Raw genomic sequence first — 26,719 nt, forward strand, 5'->3', positions numbered from 1 at the left:
CATAGTGTAAAAAGCACTTTGAGTGGTTGGATGACTAGAAAAGCGCTATACAAATGCAGGTCCATTTACCATTTGCTTTTTTGCATTAGCCAGTTAGCAGTCCCTCTGGGATGAGCAGCCCTGAAAATATATAGATTTTTATTCAGTGTTTTCACCAGTTTAAATCACTGGGTACATTCATTTTAGACAGGAGGAGACCTCCTAAGAAAAATCTTAGAATTCCTCGAATTCTAAGATTTTTCTTAGAATTTTCCCTTGGTAAGATAAAAGTTATTCACAAAGCATCTCAGGCCTTAAGAGAGCTCCTAAGGTGAAAAACTGTTAAGAGGAGGGAGGAGGACTTTGAAGAAGCCTAAGAGTGTCTTAAACAGAGAAGATGGCGGAAAGACAGAGAAGAAGGAGAGATATTCTCCGTATATTTAACGACAGTGATTTAATAAGACGCTACCGGCTTGATAGTGCAGGGATAATGTTTGTGGTTGACCTCATCAGGGATGAGCTTACTTTTCCCACCCAGCATAGTAACACAATAACGCCCGTTTTGGATTGCAGCACGTACCGGTGCTTCTCACACTCATCGCTTGTGCGTAAAAGGAGAGGGAACGACGCATTGATTTGTCTGGCAACGCTCCCAAGTCTGCCTCTTCCCTTGTGCCGTGATCCCGGGACCGAATTTCCCTCTTAAAACTCCTTTGTTCTCCTCCACGAGCTGTGCCAACAGCAGGCACTGTTCTTCTGTCCAGTTCGGCTTTTTCATTCTTTTTCTCTCCATTTCATTCATTGTTTTGGTCATTCTGCCAAATCAAACCGCTTTTTACAAGGAGGCCAGCAATCACAGTAATTGCTGACAGCTGAGTCTGCGTCCACCATTAATATCAAATAGATTAAGTAGTAAAATTACCAGCATGGGCGAGTAAACATAACAGTAAGAAAATCAATATAATAATCGGCATGTGAATGAGGTACGTTCAAACATTTTGAAGCTGTGTAACAATTAATTTAATTTTGCTGAGTTTCATCATCATGACATAAAATTATTTTCACGATTACACATTTCTTAATAGCCTACAGTCTAAGTTCTATGATCGGTTCATTTCACTGTCCATTCATTACTAGGAGCGCTTTTTTTTGTAACAACCAATCACAGCTTTTAGAAGACTGCGTCATACCTAGCAACAGGGTCAACCACACCTCCTCACTAAGATAAACGTTTCTCTCCCCTCTTTGCTCAGAGTTGCTCTCAGAAACTTCCTGAATCACTCTTAAGCTAAGATTCCTTGCTAGGAATTTTTAGGCTAAGTTAGGAGCTCTCTGAGAGGACTCTGAGAATCTTTGTGAATAAGTTATCAGAGAAAAAAATATGAGTACACATTAGGAGGTGCTATAGGCTAGTGGCCCATCACTTACATGCTTAACAGCTGAGGAGAAACACTGATTTGTAACATTAAACTGCTTTATTCAGTGTTTTTACTGGTTTTAATCACCTGGTCCATTTGTAGATGCAGATAATTTGGCTCCTGCTTAAAACCTCCTGAACAATGAACACTAAAGGAATCTTAACCAGAAGAAGTTTCAGCTGGTTGGTGGTTGTTAAACAATGGAGATAACAAACTCCCATGATTCCAAGACATCATAAAAATGTCTGTCTTTTTTTTTTGTTTTGACTGACACCCTTAATGGAAAAAAGATGTACTGCATGTTTTACTAGGCCTATATACAGGTTTAGAGGTTTTTACAGCATAGCACTGTCATTATGGCATGGAAAGTACTGTTAATCATGAGTTAAGCCCCTTTCAAGGAAAACCTTTTTCTTTTCTTTTTTTTATTTAACGGTCAGTAGTCAGGATGTGTGTAATGATGAGTTTCCTATAAGCTGACACAACATTTGTAGTTAAACAGATTAGTCACTGTGGATTTTATGGGTATTGAAGCAAGTATCCACTCTATGTTTTAAAAAGGTAAACTACTGTAAATATACACTTTGTGGTGGTGATTGACTCACTGTGTTTCACATCCTGTCCATGTTGCCACAAAAGGCCTCAGCTCCACACTTTCACTTCTCCGTCTGCCGCCTCACCTACAACTTAACTTTGCGTGTCAAGTCACAGCCTATCCATGACCCATGACCAGCCACCACACACACACACACACACAGACACGCACACACACCACTCCGTCTGCTCTCAAACCTCAAATTCCTTTCTGGGTATTTCACAAGAATCAGTGTGACTCTGATGACTGATAAAAACACTGAAGAAACACTGCAATGGCACCTTACCAAGGTGTGGACAACGAAAGGTTCTTATCTTCACGGAGAAGCTTCTTTATGACTAAACTAGAAGTCTGACTAAACTAGAAGTCTGACTGACTAGAAGCCTAGTTATCTTTAATTCAGGAATTACAGACGAGATGGATGAAATCAAATGAAACTGAAAGGATTTACCAGCTGTTTTTAGACTGTGTGCAGCACATAAAATGCCTAAATGAAGAGTGGCTAAAGAGTACAATTTTAATCTAATATACATAGTTTGTCCTTCCTGTCTCCTTCTTTGGTGAACCCCAAACGTTTTCTTATTCCTTTCTGTAAGCAATTACTTTTTTAACTAATTATATGACTTTTGGAGGTAGCGCCAGGTTTTATTTAGGGGCGTCACAGCAACAGTACAAGAATGAGGTTACCAAATATTAACGAAATATTAACACATAGTTTCCAATTTAACTGGAAGGAGTACTGTTTGGGTTTGTATTTCTTGTGTAATCATCAGCCATGTTCTTGTTTAAATTATTTAAACAGGATGTATGGAGAGAAAGAGCATTTGGCCTTGGCAGAACAAATACCATACATTAAAATCCAATAGATAGCAGTGAAGTGACAAAACAATTGTAGAAATACGACTTCATATCACAATCAACATTCATGAGTACCAGTTATCCTATAGGGCAGCCTACACATGGAACTCTTCTTTTAATCCAAATGGCAGTTGTCTTCTGTAAAACTCCACCAGAGATATCAAGAAACTAGAATTACTGCCTTGTGGTTGTATGCCTCTGCAAACCGGTCAAGTTGCAGATGCAGTTTATATCCATGTCTGTGAAAATGTGGATGCTTCACACACATCTTCAACCCGGCAGCACAGAATATCTATACAATCAGCACAGTTTCAAGGTGGACACCCAAGATTAGTGTCACAAATTCAGTGCTTGACTAAATGTCTTTCCTTCTGTTCCTGAGATAAGAATATTAGCCAGAAAAGTGATTTTGCAGAAACACAGTGAAACTGACCTTTGATCTTTTAGATATTTATGTGAAATTTTGTCATAATGATTTATGAATTCTTGAATTAATGTGGAGGAACATGTTTTGTGAGGTCACACTGTCACTGACCTTTGACCTTCCACCACAAAATTCTAATCAGTACATTCTTGAGTCCAAGTGGACGTTTGTGCCAAAATGATATTACCTCAAAGCCTTCTCAAGATATTGCATTCATGAGAATGAGACAGTTGCAAGGTCACAGTGATCTTGAACCCTGAATACCAAAACCAATCAGTTCATTTTTCAGTCCAAGTGGATGTTTTGGCAATTTTGAAGAATTTCCTTTTGCATCATGCAAATAATGCTATGTATTTGAATTTGGTTTGGAAGAGCCCATTGCATAAGATGAGTTATGAGGATACTGTCTATTATGAAATGTTGGGCTACTACGAGTAACTGAGAACATTTTCCTTGAAATGCATTCTGTGTGTTGCATTTTTGTAACTTAGTGGCTTCAGCTTCCTCTTCTGCTTTCCTCTTGGACTGTAAGCTGCCCACAGATGTAACATTTCTGAAGAACATATTTAAAGATTCTGTATGCCACATTCAGAGTATTAATAGAGCAGCAAAGCATTTGCTATGTAAAGATATAGTGGAATAAATGCGTCCTGAGCAGAGAATAAAATCATGCTTTCTCTGTGTGTGCTTCACTGCAGTCATACATTATTTATAGCTGATATCGGGACTGTGTCATCACGGAAATGTAGCGCTGGTTCCCAGCTCTGTGAGCACTCTTGCTCTTTTTAGTGTTGTTTATTGAATTAACACCATTTGCTGCTAGCTAATGGCTCAGCCACCTCCATGTTGAGAACCATGTGCAAAGAGTCTCGTCCCAGACTCTGAATCATTGACAGGATATGCTCTGAATGTTGCAAACAGCTCCTTTAAACGGTAACGTCTGCATTTTTCAACTTGGACCCAAATGTTCCCATGTTTTTGTGTCTAAGTAACTAATGAAAACAACACATTTTTGAAACTGGTCCAATATTGAGTGAGAACCCTGCAGTCAGCAGCCACAAAACAGGCTGCAGTGTAACTACCCAAGGCTTTTGTGCACTATTAATTTAAGTCCACTAAAAGTGCTTGTTTTTGCCACCAACAGGCTCAGATTGTTTTCCTAATCCCCCTTTTCTACAAAAATTGGCATGTTTAAGTGTTTTTGTTTTTTTTTAAATGCTGGAACACCCACTTAAAATAGGCTATAGACTCCTTTCCCATTGTAGACCAGACTAAATGAGTATGCATTCTTTTTATTTTTTACTGGTGTGTCACCTTCCATATCACAAACGGGCAAGAAAACAAGTTACTTCTTTTTTATATCTTTTACTTATTCAGTCTCTCCCTAAATCTCAATGTTGACTTATTTGGAATGATGTTTGAGTGCTGGTTGGATGGAGACAGACGGTTATTTGTGGCAGCCCGTCACTGAATCTCGCCAGCAAAGGGGTTCAAATTTGTGTGTCCATTTGGCTGTCGAATTTTCATTACTGCTGATTGGAGCTGACTGGAACTGGTACCCGGAAATGACATGACTACTGCAGAGTCATTTGTCTTGGGTGTGAATGCCAATCATAACCTTTCCCATTAAATGCAAAAGCCAGATGTTAGCGGGTGTTATAGGATTTTTTGTGAGAAATGGGCTTCCATAATGGAAAGGATCCCGACACAGATGGACCTTTTTGTTAAAGAGTAAGATCCTTTTTGTTTAATCAGAAACAGCCCCAAAATCACGATCACCATACCCGCTAGACGCCATTTAAATAAACAGTAATTTTAGTGTGTATAGAGGCAGCATATTTTCACATCTAACTGGGTGAATTAAGAGTTTATTTTGTAAACCAGTGTTGGTGATCGTTGGATCAACGGAAAGACAAACAAAAATGGCCTTTGTGAGTTTTATTTTGTTTCTGTTGACTCTGATGGGTATGGCGATGGTGATTCCGGAGCTGTTTCTGGTTAAACAAAGAGGATCTTAATCTTGAACAAAAAGGTCTTTCTCTGTAGAGATCCTTTTCATAATGTTGTCAGACATTCAGAATAACAATCTGAGCCTGTCAGTTGCAAAAACAAGTACATTTAGTGGATGTAAATTGACATTGCACAAATGCCCCACGTGGTAAAATTGCAGCTTGTTTTGTGGCTGCAGCCCCCTCACTCAATACTGGACCAGTTTAAAAAACTGTTCCCATTCATTACTTAGACACAAAAACATGGGAAAGTAGGGTCCAGGTTGAAAAATGCTGAGTTATCCTTTAAGTGGACTAATGGACAGTGGACAGAAAACATTTGGAATTTAGTATCTAACAACTGTATCTATTTTAAGTCTCTTGAAACCAATAAGAGCTTTTTGGCTGTGTGGACATGTTTGCCTTATGTAAAGCACTGTCTGGATAACAGAACAGGAAAGACTGATAAGTGTTTTTCTTACGAAAACATTTTCAATAAGTTGTATAAATTCCGTATTTCTCTCCATTGTACAGCTTTGACCCACAGGGATTAATCTGAGGAGTTGTACTCCTGTGTTGATAACCGCCCGACACACAGAGATACTGAAACTATTTTTTCTTTGTTAAGTAGTTCCCAAGAACCAAAACATTGTGAGTGCATGTCAGGCATGTCTCATCTGGCCACTGTGACTCACGATTACCAGAAGGCAGCCTCCCCATTTCCTGCATTGAAATCCACATGGATTTCGCAATCATTATGCGCTCAAGCAGCAAATGGATTTCCAAAGCATGTGTCACTGCCCTTACTTTCAAAGGGAGTGCTCCTTCAGAGAGTAACTTGACACTATGACTTTTTCTGTTAGATTCTTAGCCTTCAAATTAAATTTATTTCCTATGTAAGAGCCTTAACAACCAGTCGGACTTCCTCATGTAAGTATTTTGATTCATCCTTATAAAAAAGCCTTGGGAATATGCTCTTTAATAAAGTATATATTATTTTGACACTACATAAACTGACATTTATTTCCACAGGTATCAAACGTAATCAGTGGATGTTTAATTCTATGAGGACAGTGCAAAATCCATGAAGCCAAGCTGACCTTAGGGAAATAACAACAATTGGCCACAAATGGTCATTGTAAGGGGAATTACAATGATCACATGGATATTACTGGTCTCATTGTTCTGGAGGAGCATACAAGATGGAAATGGCCAACACAATGGTGAGTGTGTTTTCCTGTTACTTCTAATAGGCTGCAGGTATCAGAAAAACAATTGGCATATATTTTTAGAAAGCATTTAAGTCATTTCTTATTTATTTTTAAGAAATTTGAGGGGTTTTTTCTTAGAGTCTGCATTGGGTATGTTTTAGGGTTGGGAATCACCAGATGATCCAAGATACAATATTATCAGGATACTAAGTCACAATACGATATTATTGTGATTTTAAATGTGTTGCGATATGCTGTGTATTTGTCACAGTGGGCACTTTTCACCTGCCATACACTTTTCTGTCTGCCTGTGCCTCAAGTTCCTTTTTACTCCATGTAGCCTATAAATAAAGGTCATTACCAACTGTCACTGGCTTCTGGAGTGCTGCAATTGGATTCAAAGCACACTTGTTATAGTATTGTGATAAAATAGATTGCAAGTTATTACCTTTTTTCAGCTGTAAATATTGAAAGGAAAACTTTGTCAACATCTGTTTTATCTAATAAGATAAAGTTTTAAGTCCTTTCATCTGACTTAAGGAAATTTTATTGCAGCAAAATGTATGTAGTGGACAGAAAAGGATTTTTATTATTCTAGTAGGCTACCAGAAGTTTACTTTGTATTTGTAATATTAATAATTTATATCATAAAAAATCAACATGAGTTTGTGTATTGATATGATATTGCCACGCAAAAATATCGGGGTACTATGCTGTATCTTTTTTTCTTTTCTTTCCCCTACCCCTAGTACTTTCACTTTTAATATGTTAATTACATGTTTCTGATTATACTTACCAACTTTTACAGTAACATTGTTAATGTAGGACTTTTACTTGTCACTGAGTATGTTCAGTGTGGTGTTAGTACTTTTTACTTAAGTTAAGGATCTGAATACCTTCTCTACCACAATCCTTTAAAATGTACTATGTTCCTTTTCTTCAGGTGTCATGCATTGTGGACCTCAGAATCTGACAGTTCGCAGCTCCAGCCAGATGATCCACGTGACATGGAAAGTCGAGCCTTCATGCTCTGCAGTACAGGATGAGCTGATCTATGAGCTGGTGGTTCTGATAGCAGACGAGCAAGTACATTATGTAAGGGTGCATTCACACCTACCTGTTTAGTTCAGTTAAAACAAACTCAGGTGCTTTTGTGCAGTTAGTAAAGTTTGTCTGGGCTGGTATGACAGTTGTCAATCGAACCCTGATGGGGACCAAACAACCGAACCGAGACCACTGAAAAAGGTGGGTCTCAGTCCACTTCCAAATCGACTTGGGTACTGTTTGTTTGTGGTGTTAAAGGAAACAAAGCAACCACAGGATTTTATGATAGCAGATATGTGATTTTAGCATGATTTCAACAACTAAATCAATAATAAATCCATCTGCTGATTGTGAAATCTATCCGCAATCTCATGACTGATCCTGACAAATGCCACGTATATCCCATAAACTGTTTCTGCTAATGCATAAATACAAGCCAATATGCCAATAAGTAAGGATAATTTCCCAGATTAAAAAACTATTAAAACTGCCATCGTTGTATACGACTCCGTGTACTTTGTCAGTTCATTAAGTCCATTAAAGTGTGTGACAGTGATCCCACAATATTAAACCCCGAATCATTATTGTACAAGATGCCTTTTTTTTCCATCCTGTCTCTGTGTTAGTCATTGTTCATAACATGCCGTTGATTTGCAGTTTAATAATAGCCTAATAATAATGCTTACAATCAGTTATTTCTCAACATATCAACATAAACACTTCAGAAGCATAAACTTCTGTCCGCCACCAGAATTTGATTTCCTCAGTGATTCCTGATGATGCACTGATAATGCAGGATGACAAACACCAAAACTGTCCAATCAGTTACCTGTCAGTCAGTAGATCTTCATGTTTACTCCTCTTGTTTCATTTGCAAAAAGGCAATGTGAACAGGAGCCAAACCAAAACTAAAATGCAACAAAGTATCAGAGGACTAAAGGAACCCAACTGCAGATGTCAAAGACCCTTAGGGTGCTCTCAGACCTAGAGTTTGCTTGCTTTGGTCCTACAGGGACTAATTTTGTTACGAAGTTACATAATTGCCTAGAGTTATTTGTGTTCTCACGGCAGCATTTACAAGCGGACAAGATAAAATGCCTTGCGTGAGAAAGCTGATTGGTCAGAATTTCCATGTAGGAAAAATCCAGTAAGAAAACAAAATGTTGAAGAGGAGTACACTTGCAAGATAAATGCAACACTTTCTAAGGTTACAATGAAGGGACAACTACGTGGGTTGATATTAGCTCTGGTCATCATGGACTATATTGCTGTCATTGATCATTTTAGGCAAACCATACAGTTTGAAAACGAGTTGCGGCTCCAACTAGAAAACAATGTTTTGATGCATTGGATTTGGATGTGCTAAATTCGCATTCAAAGGCAGTACAGGAGGAGCCGCACATTAATAATCTTCCGGGACTTTAACATGCTAATGCTTGATTAACCCAAACAATGCGTAATATGACTGTGGTGGTTTGGATCGAAGTTGGTACATGTTCTCACCACAAACAAATTGCACCAGGGTACATTTTTAACTGGAACGAGACCACCTCTTCATGAAGGTCTCCGTCCGGTTGTTTTGGTGCACACCTGAGTGCAATTGCTGTGTTCACACCTGCCCAAATAAACTGCACTAAGGGGGGAAACGAACTTAAGTTCAATTGAACCGAACCAAAAAGGACAGGTGTGAAACCACCCTTAGTGTTATTTTAATTTGTTTTGCACCAGTGTTGCTGTCTTCCATAACTATAGCCACAGCTTCTGGACTAGCCAAAAGGACATATCTGTAATTTGATTTTGAAAATGTTTCAGGCTGAAGTTCCTGTGAAGCCCGAGCAGATAGAATCTACTCACTCCTGGAACTGGACATCCTCTTTGGCATTGGAGTGCGCTTCAGTCAGGCTCAGGTCCCGATACAAAAACCATACAAGCCCATGGAAACAAGAAAGGACCCTTCCTGGTTAATATTCAGCTTACTTAACTCCCTGTTTTGACCTTTAAAAACATTCAAACTACCATTACACATTTCACATATGACACTTCTTCAGCTGCTTGTTGTCCTTATTATGTCCATTATCATGTTTTTGCAGAGATGAACCCCTCAAAAAGGCCACAGGTTTTTCCATGGGACAGGAGGCTCAAGGTTGGCAGTAGTTTCACCTTCTGCTGTGTTCTGCCTGCGGGGGAAGTTTTTAAAAAAATGTATCTGAATGGTACTGAAATAAAGCCTACTAAAATCACCAATCAGATATTTGACCTGACTGTCCACCTGGATCGTCCATCAGGAGACAGCTGCACTAATGTGGAATGTGAAACAGTAACAAATTTTGATGGGGCTTGTGTTTACATTGGCTGTAAGTATGACCTATTTTGTGCAGAATTGGGGATTTTGGAGTCTTATATTTGTCTTGTTAATAAACACTGGTTTTTTTTCTTCACTCAGACCCACCTCAGGACAGTAACCTTCAGTGTGAAACCCGAAATCTGACATCGGTTGAATGTCACTGGACAGTAGGAAGAACATCCTGCAGCAAGATAGGGAGGGAAACAAAGTATCAGCTACTTGGGAGGTAGGCTATGATAAAGGTAAAACAGGTGTAACCACATGTGGAGTATGGAAGCAAACAAGGCTGTAAAGATTTGAATCTTATTGTAGAGTCACACACAGCGCACAGCTCAGCCCTTCGTAACCCCACTCCCTCTATCTTTCTCTATTGGACTGCAGATGTGACAAGAATTAGCTTACTAGCCACACTGCGGTCCCTCTGCCTTACTCCCCACCACTGTGGACTGCTTCACTGGGAGGAGAGAAGGCAAGAGACGAACCTTTGTCAAGAGATGAACCTTCGGTTGGCAGCTGTAGTTGCTCAAATCTGCCAGCACAAACCCCAGTGCTGGCTGATGGCCAGCAGGAGTTCTAAGCCTAACCTGTGTAACGGCAGCAACAGAAGTTGTGCTGATTCAGCGGGGAGTCAGGGCTATCTGGTCCCCAGAGCTAGGGTTTGAGCTGGTCGATTCAGGTTGGTGCAGCTGCTGACTTTATTCTTGCGACTCTTCTAGATTTCCGAAATGTTATCAAACCAAATGGATTAAATCCTGATAGTGAAATGAGCCACTTTGTAGGGGTTGTGTCACTCAAAAAAATATATCCCCTGATTAACAGATTTCTACTTTCCAGTGTAAGTCAATGGGAAAAAGTATTTTTGGGCCATAGGGCATCATGTGACGGACCCCAGAAAGCCCCAGTACCACTATTTATCCACTACAAAAATTGTCTAAGAGGATAAACACGAATAACAAATGGATGGATTTGGTGTTCAGTAGCTTACAATTTCTTTAATGTGTGGCCTTTGTTTGCCTCCATACTGGAGGTGTAGTCCTGATTGCCTGTTCCTGCTATGGAAAAGAATTAAGCAAATTATATGTATCAAAGGAAATGTTAGACTTTCCTGGCATTTGTATTTCAGTCCATGTAAGGATCCGTCGAAGGGGACATGCTCTAAAACAGAGCGAATAGATGTTGGTGAGAGAAACTGGACATTGACAGTAGAAAATGCGCTTGGGAAGGTGAATCTTTCAGACACTGCAGACCTGACTAAAAGAGGTATATGTTTATACAAATGAGTATTATTGTATATGTGCTAAAATGCTAATTTAGTCACTGACATATTTAAATAATTCAATTCAGCTGACTGTTGTTATGTCTTTTGTTTCAGTGCATATGTTTGCTCCACAGGGAGTGACAGCTTCAGCCGTGAATGCCAGAAATGTCAGCCTGAAGTGGGAGTGGAACGTGCAACAGTACTATAATCTCAATATAACATGCCAAGTAAACATCAGCCATGTTGAAAAAAATACCATAGTGAGTTGACAAAAGAAAGGAGGGTAAGACAGTAGCAAAGTTTTTTTTTAAAGTAAGTCCTTTTCTGAACTACACTAACATAATTTTTCTCTGTATTGTGTTACCAGAGTGAAATCTTTGGAGTTGGTCTTAATTTTGCAGTTTTAAATTACTTAATACCAAATTGGTCATATAATGTGAGAGTACGATGTGGAACAGCACAGCATTTCTGGAAATGGAGTGACTGGAGCAAAAGTGTCAACTTCCACACAAGGGGTGATGGTAAGTAATAACAAAACGTAAAAAACTTTGAAACTTTTAACCCATAATGGCAGTTTCATAGATAATGTTTACAAATCTGGTCATCATTGTTCCACAGTCCCAGATGCTCTTGATGTTTGGATGCAGATGAATGACAACCAGATAACAGCCATCTGGAAAGTAAGTCAGAGTGGATACCACTTTCTAATAAGCTGCTCTTTATATAGGCTTTATGAATTAATGGCTTTATTTGTGGGTGGTGAATTATTTTATAGCAGTGCTTAATAGATCAGTTATATGGTTGTGAAAAATCTCTCTGGCTCTCTGCTTACCCTCCTCCAGCAGGACACTTGTCTTTTTAGCTCCGTAGCGCATCAGGTAGCCTGCTTCAACTTCACCATTTGACCTCTGACCTTCTGGAAAAGTGCTGCAGAGCATTCAAACCTAAATCCATTTTCAATAACTTACTGATATTTACAGTTGAGGACTTAAAGGGGACCTATTATGCTCAATTTCAGATTTATACTTGTATTTTGGATTTCTACTAGAACATGTTCATTTTTTGAAGTGGAGCTGTATAGGGTACTTATCCATAAACAGTATATTACATAGCTACAGTAGATTTCTGTCGACATGCCCCCGGTTTGGAGGAGCAGGCTGGAGTTTGACATGGAAGCTCAGCAATCCACAGCAGCTGCTGTGGAATGTATTTTAGCCACCTAAAAAAGTCCCACCCAAAAAAAAATCAATGTCGGTTTAAGTGTACTCCATATTAAGAGTATTTCCACTACTTTATCTTAATGTCAGATAGTGATTTCCAACAGGAAAAGAAGCCATCATATTGAGCTCTTCAAAGCCAGACTCCATTGAGAAAAACAGTGATTTAACATTGCTGAACACAGGAGCCTTTGGTCTACCACTGCCTTGAACTGTTATTTTGTTTATTTTATTGTGTGACTTTGGCCTATAGAAGGGTTAATTCAGCTTCACCAAAGTCACACAATAACACAAACTAACCGACTCATTGAAGCAGCGGTAGACCAGCAGCTCCTGTGTTCAGTAAGCTAAAATTACTGTTTTTGTCAGTGGAGTCTTGCTTAAACTGATACTGTGTTTATTTTTTTTTTTTTACATAGCTAGAGTGTGTTTTGTTGCTGACCCCCATCCACAGCACATTGCTTATTTTCAGTGTTGGACTTCATCCTGCCTCTCTAAACTAGGGGACATCTGCGATGCATAAAACACTGACTATAGATAAGTTAAGTGTTTAATGTTAGTATCATGATTTGAGCTGTTGCAGAGTTTAACTCATCATCGTTAACATAACTTAAATGTAAATGCAAAGGTCGGCTGCTGACTCGTTTTGTTAACTGTAATGTTACTGTTAACATCTAACAGTCTAACAGTAGCAAACTGGTAACTTGAACATTAACATGAGCAAGCAGCTGTGGCTGTCATGAGGTCAGAAGCTGGTACCTCTGTGCTGTGTTTGTGTGTGTGCAGCCGTTTAATTGTCATTACTGTTCATTGGAACATCAGGAGGGTCTTTTTCTTTACTCTCTAGGCTACTGTAGTCCAAAAACACCTAAAAATACATTTTTGGGGGAGTTTAGCTCTGTCATTGGCATCTGTTGTAGAGGTGATCCTCACGTGCTCTCCACCCTGAAGTCCCGCTTTTAGAGCAGACTACTTGTTACAATGGTAAATGTAGACAGTTATAAAAGGAACATGAAAAGTACTTCTTCCTTAAAAAATGCTTTTCTATGAATGGATGTTACTTGTAACACTTTACTACCCAAGCATAATCGGTCACCCTCAATAGATTGTTGTAAAAACCCTTAACTATAGGCATATTAATATTTACAATTTACATTACTGACTTTTGTTGTTTGCTTGTTAGAAAGTTCTTATTAATGACTTACTAACATTTATAACTGCAGACTAGATGGCTGGTTAGAAAGTAAGGCACATTACCCTTTATTAACGACTTGTTTAATGACTAATTAGCCTCAGGGATTTTTCACACCATGGAATACCAAAAGTTGTTGTAATGAGTGTCTTAAAACTAATTTGTAAAACATTAGTAAATGATGTATTAACCATTAATACAGCTATTAGTTACAACTTTATAAAGCATGCCTTATTGGAAAGCAAAGTTGATCTCCATTGGTGTGCTTTGGCAGGTAAGCTTAAGTCCTGTTACCTCTCTACAGATGCTGCTGGCCAACCGGAGTCATGGACAGATCCTAGACTATGAAGTGACCTGGGCAAAGGCGACGGAGAGAGAACGACAAAACAGAACCACAGTGGCTCACAACAACCATAGTGTTGCCCTCAGTGTGGACACCAATGAAGACTATATCATCACAGTTACAGCTAGGAATATAAATGGCAGCTCAACGCCATCAACCATCACCATCCCCAGCCTCAATTCAGGTATGACGCTAACACAAATTAGTCTTATCCTGGCCATTGGAGGCATACCTGGCTGCCAATCAGCTCATCTCCTCTCCCAGTTTACCACACACCTAGTTGTAATTAGCTCATAAAACCCACAGTATCAACCCCAAAAGCCGACGGGCTGCCAAAAGCCAATGGTGTGCGACACACTACACCAACTAGGGTGACACACTCACCGATGGCCCAGCATTCACTAACAGCCGACTGTCAGTTTGGTGTGTCAGGGACTTTAAACTTAATCTGCCTCCTGGTTTGTGTTCTGCATTTGGGTCTACTTGCAACAACTCTTCACAGCATGGATAGATTACTGATGGATTACCTTGCCCAAGGGCCCATTGCCTCATAATATGCCCAAGCCTAGCGGGCAGAGCATATGGTGGTTTGCAGTTGTAGTGAAGTAACATTTGTAACTGATGGGAGTGAAACATCCAGTTTATCAAGTGCAATATTTATTCATCACTGAGGCTGTGATTGGCAAAGCTATCCGTTTTTTGTGAGTCATGTGAGTGGATTGTGTGCGACGTCACTCATGGCGCAATTTAAAAAGAATAGCTAAAGTGAGCGGCACAGTAATCAACATGCGTAAACAAGTTATCCAATACATTACATGGTCAAACAGGAAAGCAGAAGCAAACTGAGGGAAAACCATACTGAGACAAACTCAGGCAGGATGCCAAGGGGCACTATTTGACTAAATATGGTATCTATAAACACAGATCCCTTCCAGCCCTCCACTTGGACATTACCAGCTGTCTTGTTCATGATATGTAGACAGTTCCAAAACTATAAATCCGTTAAATCCCACTATGGTTGGGTGCAGATTTAGTTTACATGTGGACCTAGGCTGAGAATGTGTTTCTGACTAAATGTTTTCTTTTATGTCATATAAATCTGAATGCCTAAAGTTATTTATGTTACTATTACTTCATATTACTGATATTACTGAGGTCTTCTGCTGAATTAGGCGTCAGTTTTCGATCAGTAGAACTCTGATTTAATAAATTAGCAGTTATAAAAATGCCTGAACTGCATTGACTAGCATTAAATGTTATGTTTATTTACTCTACATGCGGCTAAAATAATACTGCATTATGTTAAAGGTCCAGTGTAGGCTTTAGTGGGATATATTTGCAGAAATACAATACAATATAAGAAGTATGTTTCTGTAGTTTATAATCACGTGAAAATAAGAATTGTTGTGTTTTCTTTCGTAAGTGCTATATCGTAGGCAACTGGACTTGCTTGCGTTTCTTGAAGACATTTTGCCTCTCATCCAAGAAGGTTCTTCAGTTCATTACCATCACCTGGATGACTGAGAATCTTCACCGACATGAGTTTTCTTTATTTTAGAATTAGCCAATATCTACATAAGGAGCAGGTCCTTGTCTATGGAGATCTCCATGTTGCATTGCATCAGTAGCCCAAAATGTTCTGCAGTAGCCCAGAATGGACAAACCAAACACTGGCTCTGAATAGGGCCATTCAAGTCGCTCACGTGTTAGCGTGGTTAGCAGCCACTCCGCGACAAGCAGGGTCCAAAAAACACTGATGTTTTTTATGCTTTATTCAGTGTTTTTACTGATTTTGAATTATTTTATTTTAACTCTTTCGTAATACAAAGAATGCATACACAATACACACAGCACCTGACATTGTTGCATGAAAAAACAAAACAGGACAGAGGATACATGGAGCAACCGAATACAGTCTGAGAAATTTCAGTCTGCAATATTGTCAGGGGTGCAAGAAACAAAAAACAAAAACAAAACAAACAAGCAAACAAAAGAACAGAACATTGCTGATTCGTTTATGAAGGATGGTGTTATATGCGTATTTTAATTTTAAGAATTTATTGTAATCAGCAGATAAGAGAGAGGATCTGTATGCTTCTTCCAGTACTGGAAGCATCTTTTCAATATCCCGAAGGCGTTCTCTCTTCTTACAAGATTCAAATGAGATAATATGGCCTCTGATCACAACCCTGAAGGCTTCCTACTGACTTAAATCACTGGGTCCATTTATTTTGGAGAGGAGGAGTCCTATGCGGATAATTCGGCTCTCAGTAAAAGCCTCTTGAATGCGTGGATCTAAAGTTATCATAGACAAAAGGTGAGCACGCATTCGAAGGTGCTATGCCAGCAGCCAATCTCCAACATATTAAACAGTGTCACAGAAACCCTAATCTGTAGCATGAAACAACTTTATTTAGTGATTTGACCAGTTTTATCACTGAATCTGTTTGTTTTGGAGAGGAAGAGATCTCTGTGGATAATTAAGCTCCTGGTAAATAACCTCCTGAACAGTGAACAATACAGGAATTCTAACAGGGAGAAATTTGGTTGCAATCTGCAATCCTCACCACTCGGTGCCACTAAATCCCCCTAAATCTTACACACTGTTCTTTTAAATGTTCACCGCGTGAGTTAGTGTCTATATCTGAGTCATAAGAAATCTTTTAGAGGGAGTAGATCTTTACTGTAAGCAGTAAGCTACGTTAAATTTACCAAAACAAGGCAAGCTAATTGCTAACGCAGTTGGCTAAAAAGGAAATCAACCAGTGCTTTAACACTGTGATGAAGAAATCACCACAAGTTCAAAAATGAGTACAAAGAAGTAACATTATTCAATCCCACCCCTTTTTCATACATTATAATTACTTTCTTACTTAGGAACAGTGTGTAAGATTTAGGGGGATATACAGTAGCATGAAAAGCATCGCGGTGAGGATTTCAGATTCCATCCAGCTGAAATGTGTCCTGGTTAGAATTCCTTCAGTGTTCATTGTTCAGGAGGTTTTGACCAAAACAGGTGATTTAAACCCACAAAACCACTGAATAATTTCACGTTGCAAATCAGTGTGTCTCCGATGCTGTTGGCATGTTTGAGACAGGCTGCTGACAGATGTTAAGGAGGTTTTAAGCATTAGATGAATTATCCAAGAGACCAGAGGTCTCTTCCTCCAAAAAAACAAAAACAAAACAAAACAAAACAAACAAACAAACAAACAAAAAAACAGACCAGGAGATTTAAACAAAACACTGAATAAAACAGTTTCATGCTAAAAAAAAAAAAAAAAAAAGTGTTCTTCCAAGGCTCTTGTCACGGAGGGGCTGCTGACTATGGTAGCCAACACAAAAATGCAAATGGCCCTATTCAGAGTCGGTGTTTGGTTTGTCCATTCTGGGCTACTGTAGAAACATAGCAATGGAAGTAGACCTGCTCTCTGAAGATAAAAATGGCTCATTCTAAAGTAACAAAAAATTGATGATTCCAAGTTTTCAGGTGATTATACACTAAACAAAACATACTAAATTTATTATATTCTGTTTCTGCCAAAATATCCTCCTAAATCCTACATACTGGACCTGTATATATTTGTTGTATTTATTGCTTTAGCATAATAGTGAACACAGCGAAAATGCACAATACCTCAAAAATGGCAAATAGACTCACAATGCACTTAGGTTATAACGAGTTTCGTGAATCTCTGCTACAAATAACAGCCAATTAATTGCAACTATGTCAAAACTAACTTTGAAAGAATTTCATTTTCAGACAGAACAAGAGTGAACACCTCTCGGATCATTGGCAGCAATGGTAGCTTCAACCTGTCCTGGTCTGCCAGTCCTGTAGCCAGCTGTGGCTACATAGTGGACTGGTGTCCTACTTTAGGGCACTGCATTGTGGAGTGGCTGAAAGTGTCTCCCAGTGAGAGCAACGCCATTGTATTTTCAAGTTAGTCTTATTCTACAAAATAGTTTTCTATGTGACATTACATTTCCCTATGTTACAATACAGTACATCTCATCTCTTATGTCTTTGCCAAAGAAAACTTCAAGGACGGAGTGAGATACTCATTGTCCATATATGCCTGCACCCCGGGAGCCCCTGTGCTACTAGACAGAAGAGAGGGCTATGTCCGCGAAGAAAGTAAGTTTCAATTGTTTGACTTTTCTGTGGAGCCCTATTTGCTTAATATATGTGTCAGTGTCATAAAATCACACTTTTTTCAATAGCGTTTCATACGATTTCACAGGAATACAAGATGGCCTGTTTAAAATCCGTGAGGGAAAACAGCAGGATTCCGATTTTGTGGTATTCTGGGACCCTGTATCTCTGAGAGAGCAGACTGCTTTTATCCAAGGCTATGTCCTATATTATACAGACAACAACAAAGCCATCAGTTTCAGCACAGGTATTGTGACACACCTTTATTTTCTGGTGACAGACTAGAGAACCAGAAAAACATACAGGACTTATTATTTTTATTCTGTAGACACCTTCACAGATATTAGAACACATTTACATGGCCAAAAATGTGTTTTGTGAGGTCACAGTGACCTTGTCCTTTGACCTCAACCAACAAATTCTAATCAGTTCATTCTTCAGTCCAAGTGGACATTTGTGCCAAATTTGAAGAAATTCCCTCAAGGCATTCTTGAGATCTTACATTCAGGAGAATGAGATGGTCAAGGGCACAGTGACCTTGACCTTTGATCTATGACCACCAAAATCCAATACGTTCATCACTAAGTCCAAGTTGACGTTTGTGCAAAAATTGAACAAATTCAGTCACTGCTTATGAGCTGTGGTCAAACTGTCCAACTAGGCAGCGCTGATCAAATATGAACCAAGAGTCTGTTACAACATTGCTTATTTCTCACCTCAAATGCTGATGAGCTGAACAGGGTAGGAGAAACACTTGTAACGTGGAACTGCTGTAGTCAGTGACTTTACCGTTTCAAATCACCTTGTCTGTTTTTCGGAGGAAGAGACCTCTGTAGATAATTCGGTTCCCACTAAAAACCTCCTGAACTATGAACACTGAGGGAATTCTGGTTCTAGTTTCTGCTAGTTGCAATCTGCAATCCTCATCACCAGATGCCTTTAAATCCCCCTAAATCTTACACACTGGGTCTTAACTAACTGAAAAAGCACTCTATAGTGTTTAATTTGGACCTTGGGGGTTGTTCAGGGTGTTTAGTTGTAATGATGATCTCTTGTGCCTGGTTTAGATGATCCTGCGGCCACCAGCCTGACAGCAAGAGGCCTTAAGAATGGTACCTACACATTCACAGTGAAGGCAAAGACAGCTGTTGGAGAATGTGGTGATACACCCATTACTTCCACCTTGAATTCTCCGAGTATGTTGCTTCCCGTCTCTTCTAGACCACTATCCTTGTGTACAAATCAGTTTTCTTTAGTAAAACTATGCTAACACATATCATTCAGGCATTTGTTACTTTATTTGACTTACTCCTGTTCCTAATCTGGGCTGTTTGTCTAAATTCTCTAGGTGATGACTTGATCAGTGCAGTCGTCATTTCCCTCATCACTGTTTTTGGTCTCCTTACCCTCCTCACTATCGTTTGCTTCAGACACTGGACATGGTAAGCAAATCAGTACATTCATTTTCTGTGCAGTTTGCTCAGTTGTTGCCTCTGATGGTTCCATTTGAATGAATGCATGTTGTTGCCTTACCTGTGTGATTTATTTTCATGCATTCTTACATCCAACAGTATCAAACAGAAGGTCTACCCTCCAGTCCCAAAGCCAGTGCTGACATCACCGGTAGGTCCTCACAAGCAAATTTTTAAGGGGCACTCCACTAATTTTACACATGAAGATCAGCTTATTTGTCATAAGGGGTATTACTTTAATTGAGGACATTGCTGTGTAATGTCCTCTGTGGCTCTGCAAGGAGCTTTTTTAAAGTCTCAGAAAAACCCCTGATGATTCACAGTGATCGATAGTCAGTCATCAATATTATCTCAGACTGACTTGAAATTTTTGAAGGAAAGACTGTAAGAAACTTGGGGTGTAAAGTTTTAAATACGTAGGCATTTAAAAGGTAGGGATGGTCTAATGACAAATGCCACCGTGGGGCATTATGGGAAGCGTGGGATCCTGTGTTTTTGGTTCTTGACGATACAAGAGACTTTAAGTCAGGATTCCTCTGCTTCTGATGCTTTGATTTTGAACGTTTTTAGCTATCTTAGCAGTGTGGCTCTGTAGATGACATTGCCAGTGTGTTGGTCCACCACTTTGGTTCAGACTAAAATATCTCAACAACTCTTAAATGGATTGCATTGAGATCTTGTACAAGCATTTATGATCCTTAGAAGATAGATCATAATAACTTTGATGATCCCTTGATTTCTTTTTTTTCTTTTTTCTTTTTTATCTTAGAGGTAGATATTTGTGGTTTTGAGTGAAATGACTCAACAACTACTGAATGGATTGCCATGGAATTTAACAAACACAGCCATGTCTCCTTCAGGATTAATTGTAATAATTTTGGTGATGTTTACTCTGGTTTCATCATTAGGTTAATTTTTTCCCAATACTTGGGTTTATGATCAAATACCCACAAAACCACCAGCTTCAGCTGCACTTTGTGTTTAGTGCTAATTAGCATGCAGACACCCTAAACCAAGATGATGAGCATGATAAACATTATACCTGCTAAACATCAGCATGTTAACATTGTCAATGTGAGGATGTATGCTTGTTGACATAGATATCATATACAGCAGATTCCTCGTTGACGACTTCAGCCCGTTTCAGCAATGTGTCAATGTCGCCGCCATCATGGGGAGGTCACGGCCAGCTGGCTAGTGCTGTTGTGTATGGAGATAAGTCTTCAGCAAACTTGCCGTGCTCACTCAAAAGTCTCAAAGTGTAATTGGGTGCCGGTCCAAAAAATTACAGCAAAGCAGAAAAAATCTTGGAGCACAAAATACAATACAATATCAAAAGATAGACCAATACATATATATATATATATATATATATATATGCCTTGCCTTTAATGGATAGGACAGCCAAGTGTGAAGGGGGGAGAGAGAAGGGATGACATGCAGCAAAGGGCCACAGGCTGGATTCGAACCCAGGCCGCTGCAGCAACAGCCTTGTACATGGGGCGCCTGCTCTATCCACTAAGTCACTGACGCCCCATTGTTTTTAATATTAATCTGAACCAGCAGGTTTCTGTTGAAAGGGACACATGCCCACAAACCATTTAACGCTGATCGACGGCTATGAGCTGAAACGCGTCCATTCGACTGCTGCTGTGCAATCCAAAATATTAAAAAGTATTATACTTATTAGTGAGTGCTGTCGGGTTTTTCTACTACACTGTTATTTTTTGGACCGGCACCCAATTACACTTTGAGACTTTTGAGTGAGCACGCCAAGTTTGCTGAAGACTTATCTCCATACACAACAGTACTAGCCAGCCGGCAGTGACCTCCCCAAGATAGCAGCGACGTTGACGCACAGTAGCCACAGGAATGAATCATCTATGATTATATATATCTATGCTTGTTGAAATTAGTATTTGGCTAGCATGGCTGTACACTCTCTTATCTTGACTGTGAGTCTTCCAAATTTATTGAAATGCTGTGCTAGCCCTACTACTCTCTAATATTCAATGAAAATAAAAGTTGGTGTTTCTTCTATGGAGCATTATAGAGGTGTTCAGAGATTATTTGCATTTTTTGCACACTCAGACCACCTATCTTTAAATTAATTTGAGGTCATTTTGTCTTTGTTTTTTCTTTCCAGGGTAAATTTACATGTCCTCTTTATGTGGATCAGTATCACCACAGTGAAGAAGATATCGTGGATGTTGCGGAGCTGCACTGTAGTGAAGGATCAACAGTAAATGGTTATATCAGCCAGGAGAACATGCCATTTGTTTTTGCACAAACTCCAAAGGGTTACTACAACCAGCCCCTGAAAAAGTCCACCCCACCACCCCTCCCCTTACCCACTACAACCATCCCCTCTCAGTCAGTGTTACCATCTTCTCCCTTCAGAAGTTTATTTCCAAACCTGTCATACAACCTGACGATGCAGCCTGGAGATCAGCAGTCTTACTCAGGTCCTGAGCTCCAGGAGGGATCATCTTTAGAGATTAGCTCTGGTGGATACCAGCCTCAGGGTCACACAGAGATCTTCACTATGAACCAGACAGAAGAGGACCCAGGGAGTCCAATGTCCTGTGTCTCCACTTACATTTTGTTACCAAAGTCGCCTTCCAGATAACTGCTGAATACATAGCTTGTGTGAGTAGGGTAGCCACAAAAAGGAACTTTAACGTGAACACATAACAGTGTTATTTTAAGCCTACTTTTAGCCATGCTAGGAGCATTGTTCTAGGGATGGCAATGTCTGTTTGTCCACTACTTTGGTCTCGACTGAAAGAGCTCAACAACAAGTTGATGGGCTACTATAAATTCAAAAGCTAACAGACATTCAAGGCCCTTTACCTTTTACCAACGTAAAAAATACCTGCTGAACATCAACATGCTAGCTTTGTCATTGTGAACATGTTTATATGCTGATGTGACCATTTATCTCAAAGCACTGTCTCATAGACTCTTTGGTTATATCCAGAAGCATTTACTCAAAGGAAACTGAGCTTGCTTTAGATTCTTCAAGTCATTAAGCCTTCTCATTCTTAGTTTCTGACTAACTAGTGGAGAGTCCCAGGCATTTAACCTCTGTGGAGTCATTTAAGGTGCCAGTATACTCCGTCAGAAGTACTTGTTGGATGGCTGAATAGCTTTGGAAACCCGCTGCCCATTCATTCTTGACACAACTGTTTCCATCACTTTTCATGTTATCAACTGGTACAACGTGATTTTGCCAAGTAGGACATGCCCCTGGATCCCACATCCCATATCCCATTTCAACATTGCAATCAACCAATCACAGCTCTCTGACATCATCAGTGTGCTGCTCCTGTGCCTCTTTCAAAATTTATTTGTGCTTTTTCAGAGCTAAGCTAGTTTTCGAAATTGACATTGACAAAAACCTTATGAGCCATTGCAGGATTAGCGAGTTAGTTTGCTAACTAAGTTGGTTATGCTAACCAGTAAACTTGCCAATAGACTATAATATTAGCGAGTTGCTAACAAGGCTATGCTAGATTACCAATAGGCTAAAATATTATTCAATAATATTATATAGGGTTATGTCATTTTGCAGTTGCAAAGACCTGCCAGGGACACATTCCCCCTCCTTTTTAATAGCCTATTCAAAACTATGTGTTTTGATCCAGGACCATCACTGCAATGTTGACCCTGGATAATTTGTTGATCCAGAACCATCATCTTCATCCAGCCTAATTTGTTTAATCCAGGGACATCATTGCCATGTTGATCCAAGTTAACTTGTTTATGTTGATCCAGGACCATCACTACTAGGTTGATGTCGACATAAAAAAAAAAATCCAGAATCAGTGTGATGATGATGATGGTCCTGGCTAAACCTAACCAAATTTATCCAGGATTAACATGGAAAAAAGGAGGGAAAAATGCTATTATCCTACTCTTTGTTACTGAACAATAATTTAGTCTATTGGCAAGCTTACTTGCTATAGCCAACCTAGATGGCAAGCGAACTCAATAACCCCGCAGCAGCTTACAAGGTTTTTGTTCAGTGTTACTGAGAATTTTGTTCAACTGTATTAACTTCAATTTAGAAAACTGGCTTAGCTCTGAAGAGGTGCAAAGAATCTTTGAAAGAAGCACAGGAGCAGCACACTGATGATGTCAGAGGGCTGTGATTGGTTGATTTCAATGTTGGTCCAGGAACGCTATGTGGGATGTTGATCCAGGAGCTTATCCTGCTTGGCAAAAAAGTCTCACTGATGAACTGAATGTCTTTCAGAACAGCTATAAACCCTTTTGATTTCAGATGCAGTTGGACAACACATCATACAAACTACTTCTTTTCTAGTTCAACATGGCCCTTACACATTGAAAAACGACTACATGTTGAGTTCACGCATAGGTGGTGCCCTTGCCTGTCACATGAGCTGTTAGAGTCACTTTGTTTAAGGTGTAAATGGGTGTTAAACTGATTGGGAAGGAATGTCTCATATAGACCAGCTCACATAAACTGAAGGCTTTCTTTGTTGGGTGGTGGTTATTCCAATTTGCCTCGCTCCTCTTTCAAACAATCTGTCTTCTCCTTCCAATACGTGTACATAGCTGTCCCCAAAGGAGTGTCCTATGTCCTTCAGATGTCAGTAGACTGCTTAGAGTTGGATCTAGAGGTTGAATTATCTCCCCAGTATATAGGTCTGTGCACTTCTTACTGGAAATAATAAATGGACTTGCATTTGTATAGCGCCTCTCTATTCTTGCATCACTACATGTCACATTTTCACAAACATCCATACACTGGTGGCAGAGGTGCCACTCAGTTAACCATTCACACAATTTGGGGTTCAGTATTTTGCCCAAGGACATTTCTACATATGGGCTAGATAAACTGGGGATCGAACTCCCAATCTTCTGATGTGTGGATGACCTGCTCTGTGTCTTGATTTTTCATTTTTCGCTGTTGTGGTTGGTTGTTGGTCTTGTTTGAATTTCGAACTTGAGCAGTTCTAGGGCTTTTAACATCTTTAAGAAACTAAAGCAACTCCTCTGGGTGTACCATGACCTGGATGGCTTAGAATCTTCATAAACATACTGCTAGTCTTGTTGTTGATCACTGATAAAGTAGCATAACACTGTGAATTATATTGTATAATAAAACAGAATGAATTGATATATATGTTACAGAAATGCATTTAATTTGTCAACTGCTGTATGTCCTTACGTGATATGCACTGAAAGTGAAACAAATAAAATATGAGAAACTATTCTGTCTTCATTTGGGGTATTGATCTCTCTCCTATGCTAAATCACAAACCCTCTGTAACGCAACATCATATAGACATGCTACTGCCTAACAGTATGTTTTGCAGTAATAATTGTGAAACCCAAGTGGAGTAACAAGCAGGAAATGTTTTCTTGTAATTGTGAGTCACAGCAGCCAGATGAGACATGTCTAACCTGCCCTTAGAAGATTTTGTTACTTGGAAATGATCAAAAGTGACACTGAGATACTGAAACTAAAACATGGTTTCAACCCACAGAACTTAAAATCCGAGTGAGGATCCTAAAGTTAACTATGATGAAATATGTCAGGCATAATTTTGGGGGAAACATGTATGAAATAATATAGAAAACAAACTTCTGTTGGATGAAACTGTGTAGCCTGTGTAGACTGTGTGGCCTTTTCTAGACCAGAGGAACTTTTTCATAGCACTAAGAACTAAGAACATTATTGTTATTGCATATCAGAGCACAATGAAGATTGGTTGGCAGCAATCCACTCCATTTAACAACATGAATAAATTATTGTACTATGAAAACAAGCATATAGGTGAATGTCACTTGACACCCAAACACCATAATAGACCAAGTACACCAACTCATGGCAACAGTACTCCCTGATGGCTGTGACCCCCAGCAGGACAATGCGCCATGACACATCACAAAACTGTGTACAAATGCAGGAGGGTAGTCATATTTTGACGTGTATGTCGACTGACAAAGTGAGGCGAGCCACATCTACCTAATTAGCTGCCCCAAATAAACCAGGGCACATTATGTGGCAAGGTCTTGTAATATCAATTAGGTTTTCAAATAATACATTACTGCTATTGGACAGCATAGCAGCAAAACGTCACAAGGAAAATGTGATCGTGGAGTAGAAAAAACAGAAAAAGAAGTTGAAAGGACACCTGCCAAAGAAAATCCCTAAATTGATTGGAGATTTCAAGACTGCTTCATCTTCTAATCGAAGATTTCATGATGAAGATCCACAACATGATAGCCAGCTAAGAGTTAACATTGGCATGGTTGAAAGAACTACACCGGGATCCTTAACCACAGCTCTACATGGCAAAGACTCCAGCCAAGGTGACTGTGATCATTAATGCACAAAATGTAATTAAACATATAATTGCTCCAGAAAAACCCATATCCTGATTGATGCCATTTTCTTTGAATCATTAATCTATTCTAGTAAAATCTGTACTTCAATAAATCCTCTCAGTTTCCTCAGTCTTCACTGTGAAACTTCTGCTGAGCTTCAATAAATATGTTTGTCTTTGTTACAGTTTCACTTTATTTTGAGATAAACTAAAAAAGTACATGTAAATGATACGATGGCTTAAGATTTAAACCTCCTATCTGGAAAATGCACTTTTTTTGAGAAAACAAAGAAAACTTGTTTTCTTGCAGACTGCTATTTTTTAAGGATACCCAATACATAATACACTGTTTTTGGACTGACAAATGTGTTGTTACAATGTGTGTGACCACTAGAGGGAGCTTGCACTGCATTATTGATAAGAGGATTCTGTGTGGACTGAGAATCAACTGTTATACAAAGTATACATCAGGAACATCAAAAACTAACCAGGTACATAAAAGTACTGCACTAAAGGGAAATTATGAGGCACTAGAACTTCACTTGTGTATTTCCACTTGTACGCTACAGTTCCTTGTAGGCCATTATTGTACGTTTGTATGTGAGTATTAACATTTAGATTAAGGGAGTGTTCATTACTTATGAGGGGGGGAGGGGGTAGTGCAAAGAGGGAGAGGCATGTCAAATAATTTTTTTTAACACTTGGGAGGGATTTATGGCTTAGGAGAGGGGCATTCAAATTGAAATGGCTGTGTGTTATTTTATGCTACAGTGACCTTGGGTGTTTTGAAAGGCACCTTTTAAAATAAAATGTATATTATTATTTTACTGCTTATTTTTAAAGAAAACATGGCTTCCAAAC

At 39.2% G+C, this 26,719-nt stretch overlaps 1 protein-coding gene across 2 annotated transcripts; it reads left to right on the forward strand.

Annotated features, from left to right (window-relative positions):
• The first annotated feature begins 6,035 nt into the window (after window positions 1-6,035).
• On the forward strand, window positions 6,036-24,739 carry LOC125878617 (leukemia inhibitory factor receptor-like). 2 transcript variants are annotated; one of them, XM_049559930.1, is made up of 19 exons: window positions 6,036-6,192; window positions 6,295-6,485; window positions 7,417-7,568; window positions 9,330-9,477; window positions 9,608-9,660; window positions 9,766-9,871; window positions 9,961-10,087; window positions 10,985-11,121; window positions 11,234-11,379; window positions 11,487-11,640; window positions 11,738-11,799; window positions 13,833-14,055; window positions 17,635-17,814; window positions 17,908-18,009; window positions 18,116-18,274; window positions 19,095-19,223; window positions 19,376-19,469; window positions 19,599-19,650; window positions 21,646-24,739. In XM_049559930.1, the coding sequence occupies exons 2-19, from the start codon at window positions 6,392-6,394 to the stop codon at window positions 22,126-22,128; spliced, it is 2,601 nt and encodes an 866-aa protein (XP_049415887.1). In that variant the 5' UTR covers window positions 6,036-6,192; window positions 6,295-6,391; the 3' UTR covers window positions 22,129-24,739. The 2 variants fall into 2 exon arrangements, with proteins under 2 accessions (XP_049415887.1, XP_049415886.1); XM_049559929.1 differs by having other exon boundaries at window positions 9,608-9,871.
• The last annotated feature ends 1,980 nt before the right edge of the window (window positions 24,740-26,719 follow it).

The sequence above is a fragment of the Epinephelus fuscoguttatus genome, linkage group LG18 (genome assembly GCF_011397635.1).
Source record: "Epinephelus fuscoguttatus linkage group LG18, E.fuscoguttatus.final_Chr_v1".
Taxonomy (NCBI): Eukaryota; Metazoa; Chordata; class Actinopteri; order Perciformes; family Serranidae; genus Epinephelus; species Epinephelus fuscoguttatus.

Coding starts and splice junctions, on each gene's coding strand:
- LOC125878617 (XM_049559929.1), top strand. CDS start 6,392: ATGGTCATTGTAAGGGGAATTACAATGATCACATGGATATTACTGGTC. Junction 14,056..17,634: donor CATCCCCAGCCTCAATTCAG/GTATGACGCTAA, acceptor TTTCATTTTCAG/ACAGAACAAGAGTGAACACC. Junction 19,224..19,375: donor TTCCACCTTGAATTCTCCGA/GTATGTTGCTTC, acceptor TAAATTCTCTAG/GTGATGACTTGATCAGTGCA.